Genomic DNA, 11,350 nt, shown 5'->3' with positions numbered 1-11,350 from the left:
AAAGGAAAAAAAAATATTTTGTTGATGGAACAGGCAAACCATCAGACTTTTAGGAATTAAATACTGCTCAAATCAGAAGCAGAATGAATAAATCCTGTAAAGTGGAAAAAAATTATTACCCGATAACAGAATAACTGCTGTTCAGAAAAGGAACTTTTGTAAAGAGAGAGCTACATTAATAAAATATAATTTGTGGCACAAAAGGAAGTTGGGAAAATTTTTTAGAGGTCGAAAATAATAAAATTAACAAATGATGATGTAAAATTATTTGGCAGTTCCCAGAAACAGCAGAATACAAACCCAGGGAGACAACATTTGTGTAATAAAATGCTCCGATATGGTTTCTTTTTACCTAAAAAAAACCTTTCTAAACCCCCCCCGGTAACAATTTTCCAGTGACGTTGCACAAGATCGCTGATATATTCACACCTTGTCAATACTGTACAGCCATTGTACCCTGTCATAGTGACCTGTGAAGTTTTTAAAGAAAATCTCAACGCATCCTCCAAAATCAAAGTCTAGGAGCACAAGTCAGTGGGGGACTAGTGGATCACATCTAAACAACTCAATTTGGAAAACAGAGCTTCTCTTTGGGATCAGTATTTGTTGACAAAAACAAATGACTAAAGTTCCACTGCAGACGCTACACTGACACATCTCATTGCATAATCCCCTCTCATTTCATCTGGCAAACAACAAAATTCCTTTAATAACATAATTCATATTCCTGTGTACAATGTGTACAGCTCTCAAAACATAATAGAACCTTCTCCACAGAAAAAGACACTGCACAAAAACATCAATAGAACCGGCAGCACTTTTTCCTTTGTGATACAATCAAACACAGGCAGCATTCTCAAATAAGCAAACAATACATTGACCATTCGGTGCAAGGCTATCTTTTAATGTTTGGCTGATGAAGAAATAACTGAGTCTAAAGCATAACATCGTATCCATACAGGTGCATCAAGAAGGAAACTTTGAGCATAAACTATGCAAATTTATGAACTGATTCCTACTCTGGGACATTATGATAAGCTTTAGTGATAACATTACTAACCTATCCTCTGCAAAAAGAACGAATAAAAAAAGACTTAATAGTCTAGCGTTGGAAGAATGAAGCAATTTATTCATCTTTGAAATATAAACATTGATTATATTACAGTTTAAATCATCATTGACATAAAAAACTGCACTGCAATTGTAATTTTTCAGCTGTAAGGAGGAACAGGCAATGAGAAACTAACACCTGCTCGAAAGGAATGCCTGAACTCAATGCTGTATGGCAAACTGATAAATATATATATATATATATTTCATGTAGTCCTATGCACTGGGGGAGGGGGGGGGTGTCGTAACTGTCTAGCAGTGTATTGCATTACCAATACATATTAGAAAATTAAACTCAAATCAATTGCATGACTGACATCAGGTTTCTCACAAGAGGCAAATTCAGCATGATTATTTCTGTGTGAGAAGTTGTGCGGTACCCCAGCCTAGTAATCTCTTATAAACAGCTACAAGCTCTAAACTACTTGTGTCTATTGAGGGGAGGTTAGGCTCTTCCCCTTCCATGTGAAAGACATAAGTTTGATTTCCCTCCATGAGAAAAGTATCTCATCAGGTGTCTCTGTCTTTGTAGAGGAATGTGTCCAGTAGCTTGGGATGGCCCCCACAAGCAGTTTTGTAGTTCCCATGCTCCAAAGCTATCTAGAGTGTCTCAATGGGGCTAGACGAATTTTACAAAATACTTACTCCACTTCTTCATAACAATATATATACCTACACATTATCTTTTTTCAAGCGATTACAAAGTAAATTATTCTCTAAAACATGACCATACCAATGCCTTTGGCTTAAAAAAAAAAAAATTACCACTACGCTCATATTTCACTTTCAAGGGCAAGAATGATCATTTCTCAAGATAGCAAGAGATTGTGTTGCCTAGTACTTGTTGACAACCCGATTCACACAAACTTGGTCTTATTTTTTCTAAGAAAACATTTTTCATAGATCCAAAAATGACATTTTAATGAGACTAGCAATACCATTCTATTCTATCATGAGAGAGAAATAAAGGAGAGGGACAGAGAGACAGAGAAAGAGAGAGAGGTGGAGAGGTGAGAGAGAGAAAGAGAGAGAGAGAGCGAAAGAGAGAGAAGGTCAAAAGTGAACATTTTGGTGCATGGTCTTCGGGGTATCTTGTGCACAAAAATAATTTGAACTGTGTCAAGCAAAAGCTGATTCTTTTGTTCAGTCAACTGAATCATGTTAGCGTCTAGGCTTGTGGCACATAATGTGTGTCGTAGTCAAGGAAAATCCTCAACATGGGTAAAATATCACACTGATCTATTCATCACATTATGGTGCAATTTGTTCTCTGAAAATAGAAACAATGTACATTCAATGACAGGAGAACTGAATGAGCAAGCTCCTTATATAAAGGAACAATGATTCATTAGCTTAAATTCGTGGACCTTAATCAGTTCAGCTATCTATAATCTTCTTCAAATACTAGATCTAGAGTTTATCATCTTATTATTGTATGATGTGTGAACCACTTGTTCTTCTTTCTTTTTTCAGAACCTGTAATGGCAGCAACATGACCATGTTGAGTAAAAGGAAATACTGCTTTCCAGACCATCACAACTACAACTACTCCAACCACATAATTGGAGGCTCATCATCTTTAGTCTTCCTCAGCTGTTCCAGAATGCTGACTGGTAAAAAACAACAACTAGAAAACAACAAAGTAATGCTTTGAAATGTAAACTTTTGCAAGTATGTGCCAGGTCAATATTATTTCAAAATTCAGTACATGAAATAAAGATCTTTTTAGGACAAAATAGCTGTGAAACCATCTCTATGTTATTTGTCACTATCTTAATTAATATCAGTACCGATAAGGCTAAGCTCAAAGATGACTGAAGTATAAACAAATTACTCTGAGTAAAATATTAATACTGTTTACACATATGAACACATGATTGCCAGTTCTAATTTCGTTACAGTTACCCTCTAAACAAACACAGAAGAATAATTACATAATCATTTCCTATCCAGGAACACAGAACATTTCATGATTTATTTGCAATAGCATAATTTTTTAAAGAAAAAAAAAACCACACACCAAAATCAAGTTTCAAATTCTGGGTGAAAAAGAAATTCCTTGAATTGTAAGCAATAAAAGCATACATCTGATACATGGGTACAAAGATGAAGTAGAATAACATCTCAGATTTTTCAGGCCCCCCTTCAAAACTTTTTTCAGTTGAACTTTAAGATGACAACAACTTTTATAACACACTAACAGAAGTAAAACTTGATTTTTGATCGAAGCTTTCTTTGTGCAGTAAACATAGACAAAAAGATATGAAGAAAAAAATGTATTTCTCTAATGAGAAGGAAGGGTGTTAGAAAACTATGAAATTTCAAAGCAAAGTCAGACGTTTTTTTTAGAAGGCAATGATAATTTAACATAGTAGAAGGCTGTTTTTATATATTTTTAATACCTTGACTCTCCTTTCAGGCAGGAAATGAAAATACAGATCATTTCCACTCCAGAATGCAACATAAAAAGGCGTGCAAAATATTATACCACACTTTAACCACAGGAATATTCATATCTTGAAGACCTATAAAATAGACCAGTTTGAATGTTGATTCACAAAACCAATACTGCAAGTCTGAAATTTTGGCAATATTTTGAGCATCTTGAGAACTACAATTCAAAAAATGAAAAATAGGCATTTTGAAAGTCAGGTGCATTTCAGACAAACTAATAATCATATGATATCGCACAGGATATAGATGAGTAAATTCCTTACCCTCTTTCTTTCTTTTCTGATCAAAATGCAAAACAAAAAATGTAGCACTAACCTATTAGGAGTATTTAAAATCAAGCCAAATCTCTGTTTTCCAAATTAATGATTAAAGGAAGAAACACTGGTACTTAGGAAGCCACGATATTGTATTTCTGTACTACAGTAGCCGAGCTTGTGAATAGATTTAAAAAAGAATTGGGAGTTCAAAATATTCTTGGCCAGTCAAAACATTTTTCTTTCTCTCTTAGAGAAGCTTTTTTGTGTATCTGCATGGGAAGAACATGAACTGTACCTTTATAACAATTAAAATTGAGTCTAGAAGATCAATAAACTTCATTTTTTTAAATCTCACAAGATGAGAGCTACACACATGTACCCACTGTAAGAAGGCTATAGACACACCAACCTGTGGACAAAATAGTATCAATACACCTTGGATATAGTACACAGTTCTGTAAGAGGAAGAGCACAAATTTTGGACACAGTGATGTCTCTAAGAGAAATGAGAGGATAATGAATCCACATTAGCATTTTTCAGTCACCCACATTGTCTCACACAACAAGAGCAGATGTTCTCTTGTACACATACTGCTTCCCATTCCAACTCAAAAGAATTCACTCAATAATCAATACTCATAGCAATTCTAATGCATTCATTTTGCAGGCACTTCCCCTGATGAATTGTTTACCATCTTTATTGGGAGAAATGCAAATAAATGAGGCAGGAAAATACTAACAAGAACAGGGAGTCCAGGAAATACATCTTTCTCACAAAAAAAAACAAAAAAAACTATGAGCGACAGGGAAATCCAGAACCCACAGCCAACCAGAGACTACAAATAGTCCATGGTCCCTCTAATGGGGGGGGGGGGGGTGGCTATACATCAGAATTTCCTCGCATCTAGAACTGATATTTTTTTTGTCTTCGGAACTGATATTTTTTTTGTCTTCGGCACTGTGAAGGCTGGATGAAAATGACCTGTAAGTGTCTAGAAGGGTAATAAAAGCACACAAGTACAAAACACTGAGAAGCTATCACTCTTTTACAGGCCAACATCATCCCAACAGAATTTGTTGTCTTTCAACAGCTGTCTGACTTCAACATTTTAATTTCTTGATCTTTCAGAGAATTCTATTTGCTACCCATCCAGTGGCATTATGTGTCTCTTTCTCTATTATTTTCTCCTTTCATGCGGCATATGTAGGGACAATTATGAAAGCTGATTGCTTATATACCAGCACTGTGACTTAAGGGTCTGTCCAACAGTTTCATGTAAGCTTCTGATTGTGAAAGGGTTAAGAGAGAAAACAAATCAAATATTGTCAGCCAATCTCTCTCTCTCTCTCTCTCTCTCTCTTACTCTCCATCTGAAATAGATACCGTCAAACCGTACCAATCTGTCTCAGTCTTTGTAAGTCCAATATCTGTGTGTCTCTCTCTTGTGAGTTACTTTCTTTCTCTCCCAATGTTAGTTCGGAATATTAATAAAAGAAAAACTTCTACAGGCACGACAAACAGTAAAAAATACTGCAGAGGTGACAATGCCGGATAGCCTGGATGCAATCCATTCACAACCTGAGAGACAGCTATAAAACTGACTTCAACTTATTCTGTAATGCTTTAACGGAAATAATGACACTGTCTTAAACATTGGGCAGACCTGAATTCACATTGTCTCTGTCTGTTATATGATGACTGTCAATCTGAAAAAAATAAAAAGAGAAAGAGTCATCTTAGATTCTTTTTTTTTCCGGCAAATAGTTATCCATAAAAAGTATGCACATATATATATATACCAAAGACGAAGTACTAAACTTTAAAAGAAGCACATTTTTCTGGCAGCCATGGCATTTCCAAAAGTAATCATAATTCCTATAAATCAAAAAGTTCCTTACTCGTTTACTCAAAGATAATATGGCAAGATGTAACGTTTTTGTGCAACTTTTTAGAATCAAATCATGATCAAAGGAAAGCTTCAAACAGGGTAAATAAACAGCTTCCAGATATAGCAAAGTGCTAATGGGAAAGTTATTATTAACTTTGAACACGCATTTTTGAGAACATTTTGAGAGAATATTTTTTTTAGAGGGGGGGATTTTATTCGTCAATAGGACTATGTAAACTGGTAAACTGTTCAGGAATGTATAGAGGTATAATTATAGTCATGACATACATCAAATCACAGTTAATTGAATGCAGAAGCTGAACATATAGAAATCATGAATGTATGACTTGTTTGTGTTGAGTAAAGGGTTAGGAAAAAAATAATGGTAGAGAAAATGAAAAAAAACAGATGAACGCTCACAGCCTTCTTTCGTAGTTGCGGGACTCCCCAACTAATGCTGTGAGCGTCATTCTTTGTTTAACACTTTGCTGCCTCATCTCGTCCATTGGCGATATTTACCACCCAGTTTCTTTGGATTTCCCCCCAAATATGATGGTAAAGTGTTAAGAGTTAAGAAACATGCACAGCTCAGATCTGAACTCACATGTACAGTGTTGGAGGAGAATGGATCATGGCTAGCAATCTGGGGGATGCTGGACACACTTGACTTCTTCTGAGGGGCTTGCTGTTTCTCCTTAGACTTGTTGTTCACTGTGAGGTGAAGGTGGGGGAAAATATTTTAACGGCAAGTAAATTTCTTATTCATAATATTCAATAGTGCGCTATAAACCCAAATGGCGTTGCTGAACTCTAATTTAGAGTAAATAAGAGAAGGTAAGTATGAAAGTGGTCACCTTTTGTGTGGAATAGACTAGGATGTCATCAACAATGGTAAGAAGTAGGAGAAGCTGACTCACTCAGGGTGCCCACAATCTTCACAGGAAATGAGAAGGTTAGATACTAGTAAGAAAAATGTTGGACACTACCTTGCAGTGTCATATATTTTAGCTTTGACCAATGAGTTTTGCTTAAGAATATGCCCAGTGACCAATCATTTAAAACCTGTCACGTTAGCATTGCTTGACATGTGCACTGACCATCTAAATGCGAAAAAAAAAAGGTGATGAAATAGAGATGAGACTGATTAAGGATAAAAAATGTTTGATCATCGTTGTGCAACTCCAAAGATGGATCACAGTGAAATCAAAACACCATGTGACCTCACTTTCCTTTGAGCTATTTTCTACTCTTCTGCAACCCCTAATCTGTTTCTCCTTTAAAAAGTTTTAATGGAAAAGCTCAAATGATCGACAGGTTCCACCAACATTTATAGAGTAGTGGCTTTTGGGATAAGATCAAAGTTAAAAATATAATACATGTAATAGTGCAGTCAAAAATTCGTAGAGCAACTTACTCCCAAATATCTCTTTAATGGGTGAATCAGTCACCATATTTTGCACAGCAGTGTGTATCAATTTATCTTAATTTAATAATAGTTTTTCCCAACAATTGAGGCTCGATTAATAAACTTTTCTTCACAAACTTTTAATGAAATACTATGGGTTAAATCTTTGTCACGCAGAAAATGGGATTGTTCACAGTACTCCCGGCTTCTCAAACACATTTTGTATACACGCATGACCTATGTCACAGCTCATCAGTGACACCTCTTAGAGGTAAAACTTGTTACAAGAAATTAAATTGACATTGAACACATTTTTTGCACTAAAGGTTCTTAAAACATACGTCCAATAAAGATAGCGTCACGATTTTTTTAAAATTACCAACTTCCTTTTAATAGCGATATTGCCCCCGTTGTAAACCTTTTTAAATCTGTAGAAACCACCCACTTGGATTTTTTAAATTAGTATTTATTAAGGAATTTTTCAGAATATGGCTAACAGGTATTTACAAAAGTATTCACTTGTTCAGACAAATTGATATAAGTCATTGAGCAAAATCTGGAGAGTCTGTTAACTACAATGTTGGAAATATTTGACAATAAGTTGTGCCCCAATTTTTTTACCACACTATAAATTATAAACCTTCAAAGCAAGTCATGAAGAATGGCTCTAACACAATATAAACACAAACATTTTTGCTTGTTTCTTTGAGAAAAAAGTCATAATAATACTGATGGTTATAGGAAATCCTGAGGGCCAAACCCGATGGCAAACAAATGTAACAGCAGGAACGGAGAGAAATCAGGCCTTCAAAAGATGCCTTCTAATTAGAAGAAGAAATGACAGCAAGAAAGGCAAAAAAAATTATTTTAAAGGTGGAATACAAAAATATAAAACACTTCCAGTTGTTCACAAAGAAATCTAACCCAAACAAAAGAAAGGGACCAAATGAACATAAGGTGATAGAAAAAACAGGAGGTCAACTGAATGAACAAAGACTGACTACAGACTAACAATTAATGACATACCGTCTGCTCCTTTAACTTCAGGAAGACTCAGACTTGGCCGTTCCTCATGAGACCTGTCTCCAGAAGTACTGACTTTGTATTTGTTTTTCTCCAGTGACTTGTCATGAAGCGAGCTCTTTTCTGAAAGCATCGGTTGAGGTGATATGGTCGTACTGTGATGGGAGTGATGAGGTGTTGGAGTCGTCTTCTTGGGAAAGCCAGTTATCTTTTTCACCCCTTTATCATTGGATCTGGGGAGTAAGGAAATTGTTCATATAATCACTTATTTACTGATTCAACATCAATGTAGCCAAATGAGTCCTAAACAGCTACCAAACTTACACAAGAGCCTAAAGGCCTAATTTTGACTTGAGAAGACGCAATCTCTTTCATTGATGCACACTTTCATTTATTTTCTGAAGCATATTTAATCTTTTAGTTGTGTCAAAAATTTTTTAAAAATTAAAAACCACGTGAAAACAAATTCTATAGAATTGTCGAGAGTAAAAAAGAGTGTTGGAACTCAAGTTTTCGAAATAAGGTGCAATAGATAATAGTTCCAAATGTCATTATCAGTCGAGAGAAAAAAACACTTGTAAGTCGAGAAAATATAGAAAGGTCAAGCAAAGATGCATACAACATGGAAAGAGAAAATGTTGTTCATCCCATTCCAATACCTTGTTTTTACTTGAATCATATAAGCAAAGAATAGAGGGAAAGAGTCATTGGAAAAGAATGATGACTGTTAGAGAACCAAAAGTAATTGAACAGCCAAACAAATTCAGCTTATCAGCCTCCAATATCCTCTTTAGGGCGACAACAGGCCGACTCTTATGGTAATTAAAGACATTGTTAGATAAAAGTTTTCAAAATGACAAACTTTTTAATGCATGAAGAAGTTTTCCGACCATTAGTAACAAATATAAGGTGGGCCTGATATTCAACAATCTGATCAAGAGGCACACCTTTCTGAAATAACCTAAATAGCAAAATTTTAGGCATTTAACATTTTCAGCTAAAATTAAATGTCACAAGTAGGGCTTGCCATGAATACTTCGCATGTTGAGTTTAAAAAAAATATTCTTGGTTCCTAAAACAAAAGCTATTAAATATATCTAAAACAGACATAAGCACAAGTAACACAAGTAAGCACTTTATATATGGAGGTAAAAGCTGGAAAGAAGAATTAGTGATGATATTTTATGAGAAAAAAAAAGTGAAAGTGTGGGAAACATACAGCTCACAAGACACAAGCCTTGCAGCATTTTAAAAAAAGAAATAAGTCTGTAAAGTTTAGGGTAAATTTCTCCTGCAAGGTAGATTAACTATAAAAGTCCTTCCTCTATCATGTGACGATTTGTTAATGATTTTTTTAAAGGTGAGTACAAAAATTAGAGTCATTATCAGAAAAAAACAACAACAAAGAGGGGGACCATGAACATATGTATAGCTGCCATTCTTTACAGTACATGTAGATATCTATCGAGCGATGCTATATTTCAGGTGTTACAAAGAACATACGACACCACATCGCCTCAAACTGTTTCTAAAAAAACAATATTTAATAAAGACAGAAGCATTTGTGAAAAACTCAAACCAGATGTTCTCAAAGCCCATCAGTAAATCAAGTCTGAGAAGTGAGCTAAGGTACAGATGTGGGTCATAAAACAAAACATTGGGAAGTAGTTTTAATGAAATCTCTCTTGTAAGGCCCAACTTGTTATAAACTAGAAGACCACTCATAGACAATGTTAATGCGTTTTGCTGATATAACATCTGTAAAGGGGCACACTAATCATCACTAGCAAGTTTACTTCACTTTATAAAGCTACCATAAAAAGAACATGATTTCCTTTTAAAAAGATGCAATGCAAACATAGATCTTACTGCATTATCTTTTCTTTTTTAGATCATATTACCAAACTCATTGATATCATGTTTTACTTTTTAAAAATCTTACTTTTAAGGCTACACAACTTCCTGAAGCTAAAACTTTGAGGAATAAATCATATTCCAGTTCTGGTTAACCAAAAATGGTAGACACATCATAGTCAACAAAAGACAGAAACAAAAATAAAGTAAACATGAGAAGGAGAGAGAGAGAGAGAGAGAGAGAGAGAGAGAGAGAGAGAGAGAGAGAGAGAGAGAGAGAGAGAGAGAGAGAGAGAGAGAGATGTTTTACACATGATAACTCAAGGAAGATTCGCTTCCAAAGTTTAAACGTGAGCATTTGAAGAGTTCATACATAAACAAACAATTTTTTTGTAAAAGTGCATTTTCCCAGCATTTCGATGACATGGTCACTGTCTACGACCATTTCTCTGTACCAATATTTTTATGTAGCTTCACATTAAAGAAGTCAAGAATTAAAACTTCACTGCAAATAATTAGAGGATCACACACTATATTGCCTACACAAGCAGGGAAATTCCCAGTAAATGATATTTGGGTATCATGCCAGTAAAAGCATGAAGCAGTTCTAAACGGTAAATTCGTAGACAAAGTCTTTGAAAAGACTAATCGTTGATTGAATGAAGATCCCGAACATTAAGTTTCATGATACCATAATTACATGATCCGAAGAGCTGTAATAGCAGTAATATTATGTACATACTTGACATGATGATGAATTAAATAACACTCTGTGAAAGTGAAGGAAAGTACAGTAAGCAATTTATAATATTCTAATCAGTCTGTCAAAAGCTCATCATATTCCTTATTATGAAAGTTATTATTGCATTAGTATTTTGTTACTCTAGTATATTAATATCATTAGCTGCCATAAAGAGGGGAAAAGAGAGGTAGACATGAAGGCATTCAAAGCGATGCCAAAAGTTCATAAATAAACAAATCAGAAAAATTGACAGAAAGCTCTAGCCTGTTCCTCAAATAAAGCTTGAGACACGGTAATGCACCCAGGCGATCAGACCAGAAAAACTGTCCTGAATCCAAAGCATAGCTGTTACATAGTGTATTGTTATATATTGCATCATTAAAAGGTCAATGACTACTCACTCTTGTTTAAAGTGTTGGTCAGGTATATAATTGTTAGTGTTGAAGATATGTGCATACATACATTGTGTGTATGTGTGAATGTGTGTGTGTGTGTGTGTATGTATGTGTGTGTGTGTGTGTGTGTGTGCATGTGTGTGTGTTTGGGTGTCTGTGTGAGTGTGTCTGCGTGAGTGTGTGTATGGGTGTGTGTGTGAGTGTGTGTGTGTGTGTGTGTG

General features: G+C 35.1%; 1 protein-coding gene across 5 annotated transcripts in view; it reads right to left on the bottom strand.

Annotated features, from left to right (window-relative positions):
- Nucleotides 1-4,761: 4,761 nt before the first annotated feature.
- The window catches only part of LOC101845456 (cyclin-dependent kinase-like 4), a 38,264-nt gene continuing 31,675 nt past the window's right edge, over nucleotides 4,762-11,350 (bottom strand). For all 5 annotated transcript variants that reach the window (XM_005095312.3, XM_005095314.3, XM_005095316.3 and 2 more), the window contains 3 exons: nucleotides 8,142-8,371; nucleotides 6,315-6,421; nucleotides 4,762-5,528 (listed from right to left, as the gene is read on the bottom strand). In XM_005095312.3, the coding sequence (XP_005095369.1) occupies nucleotides 5,469-5,528; nucleotides 6,315-6,421; nucleotides 8,142-8,371 (397 nt within the window). In that variant the 3' untranslated portion in view covers nucleotides 4,762-5,468. The remainder of the gene's footprint in view (nucleotides 5,529-6,314; nucleotides 6,422-8,141; nucleotides 8,372-11,350) is intronic.

Source organism: Aplysia californica, unplaced genomic scaffold, assembly GCF_000002075.1.
Source record: "Aplysia californica isolate F4 #8 unplaced genomic scaffold, AplCal3.0 scaffold00100, whole genome shotgun sequence".
Classification (NCBI taxonomy): domain Eukaryota; kingdom Metazoa; phylum Mollusca; class Gastropoda; order Aplysiida; family Aplysiidae; genus Aplysia; species Aplysia californica.
Note: the sequence above shows the minus strand (reverse complement) of the source record. Positions and strands in the feature narration are given on the sequence as shown.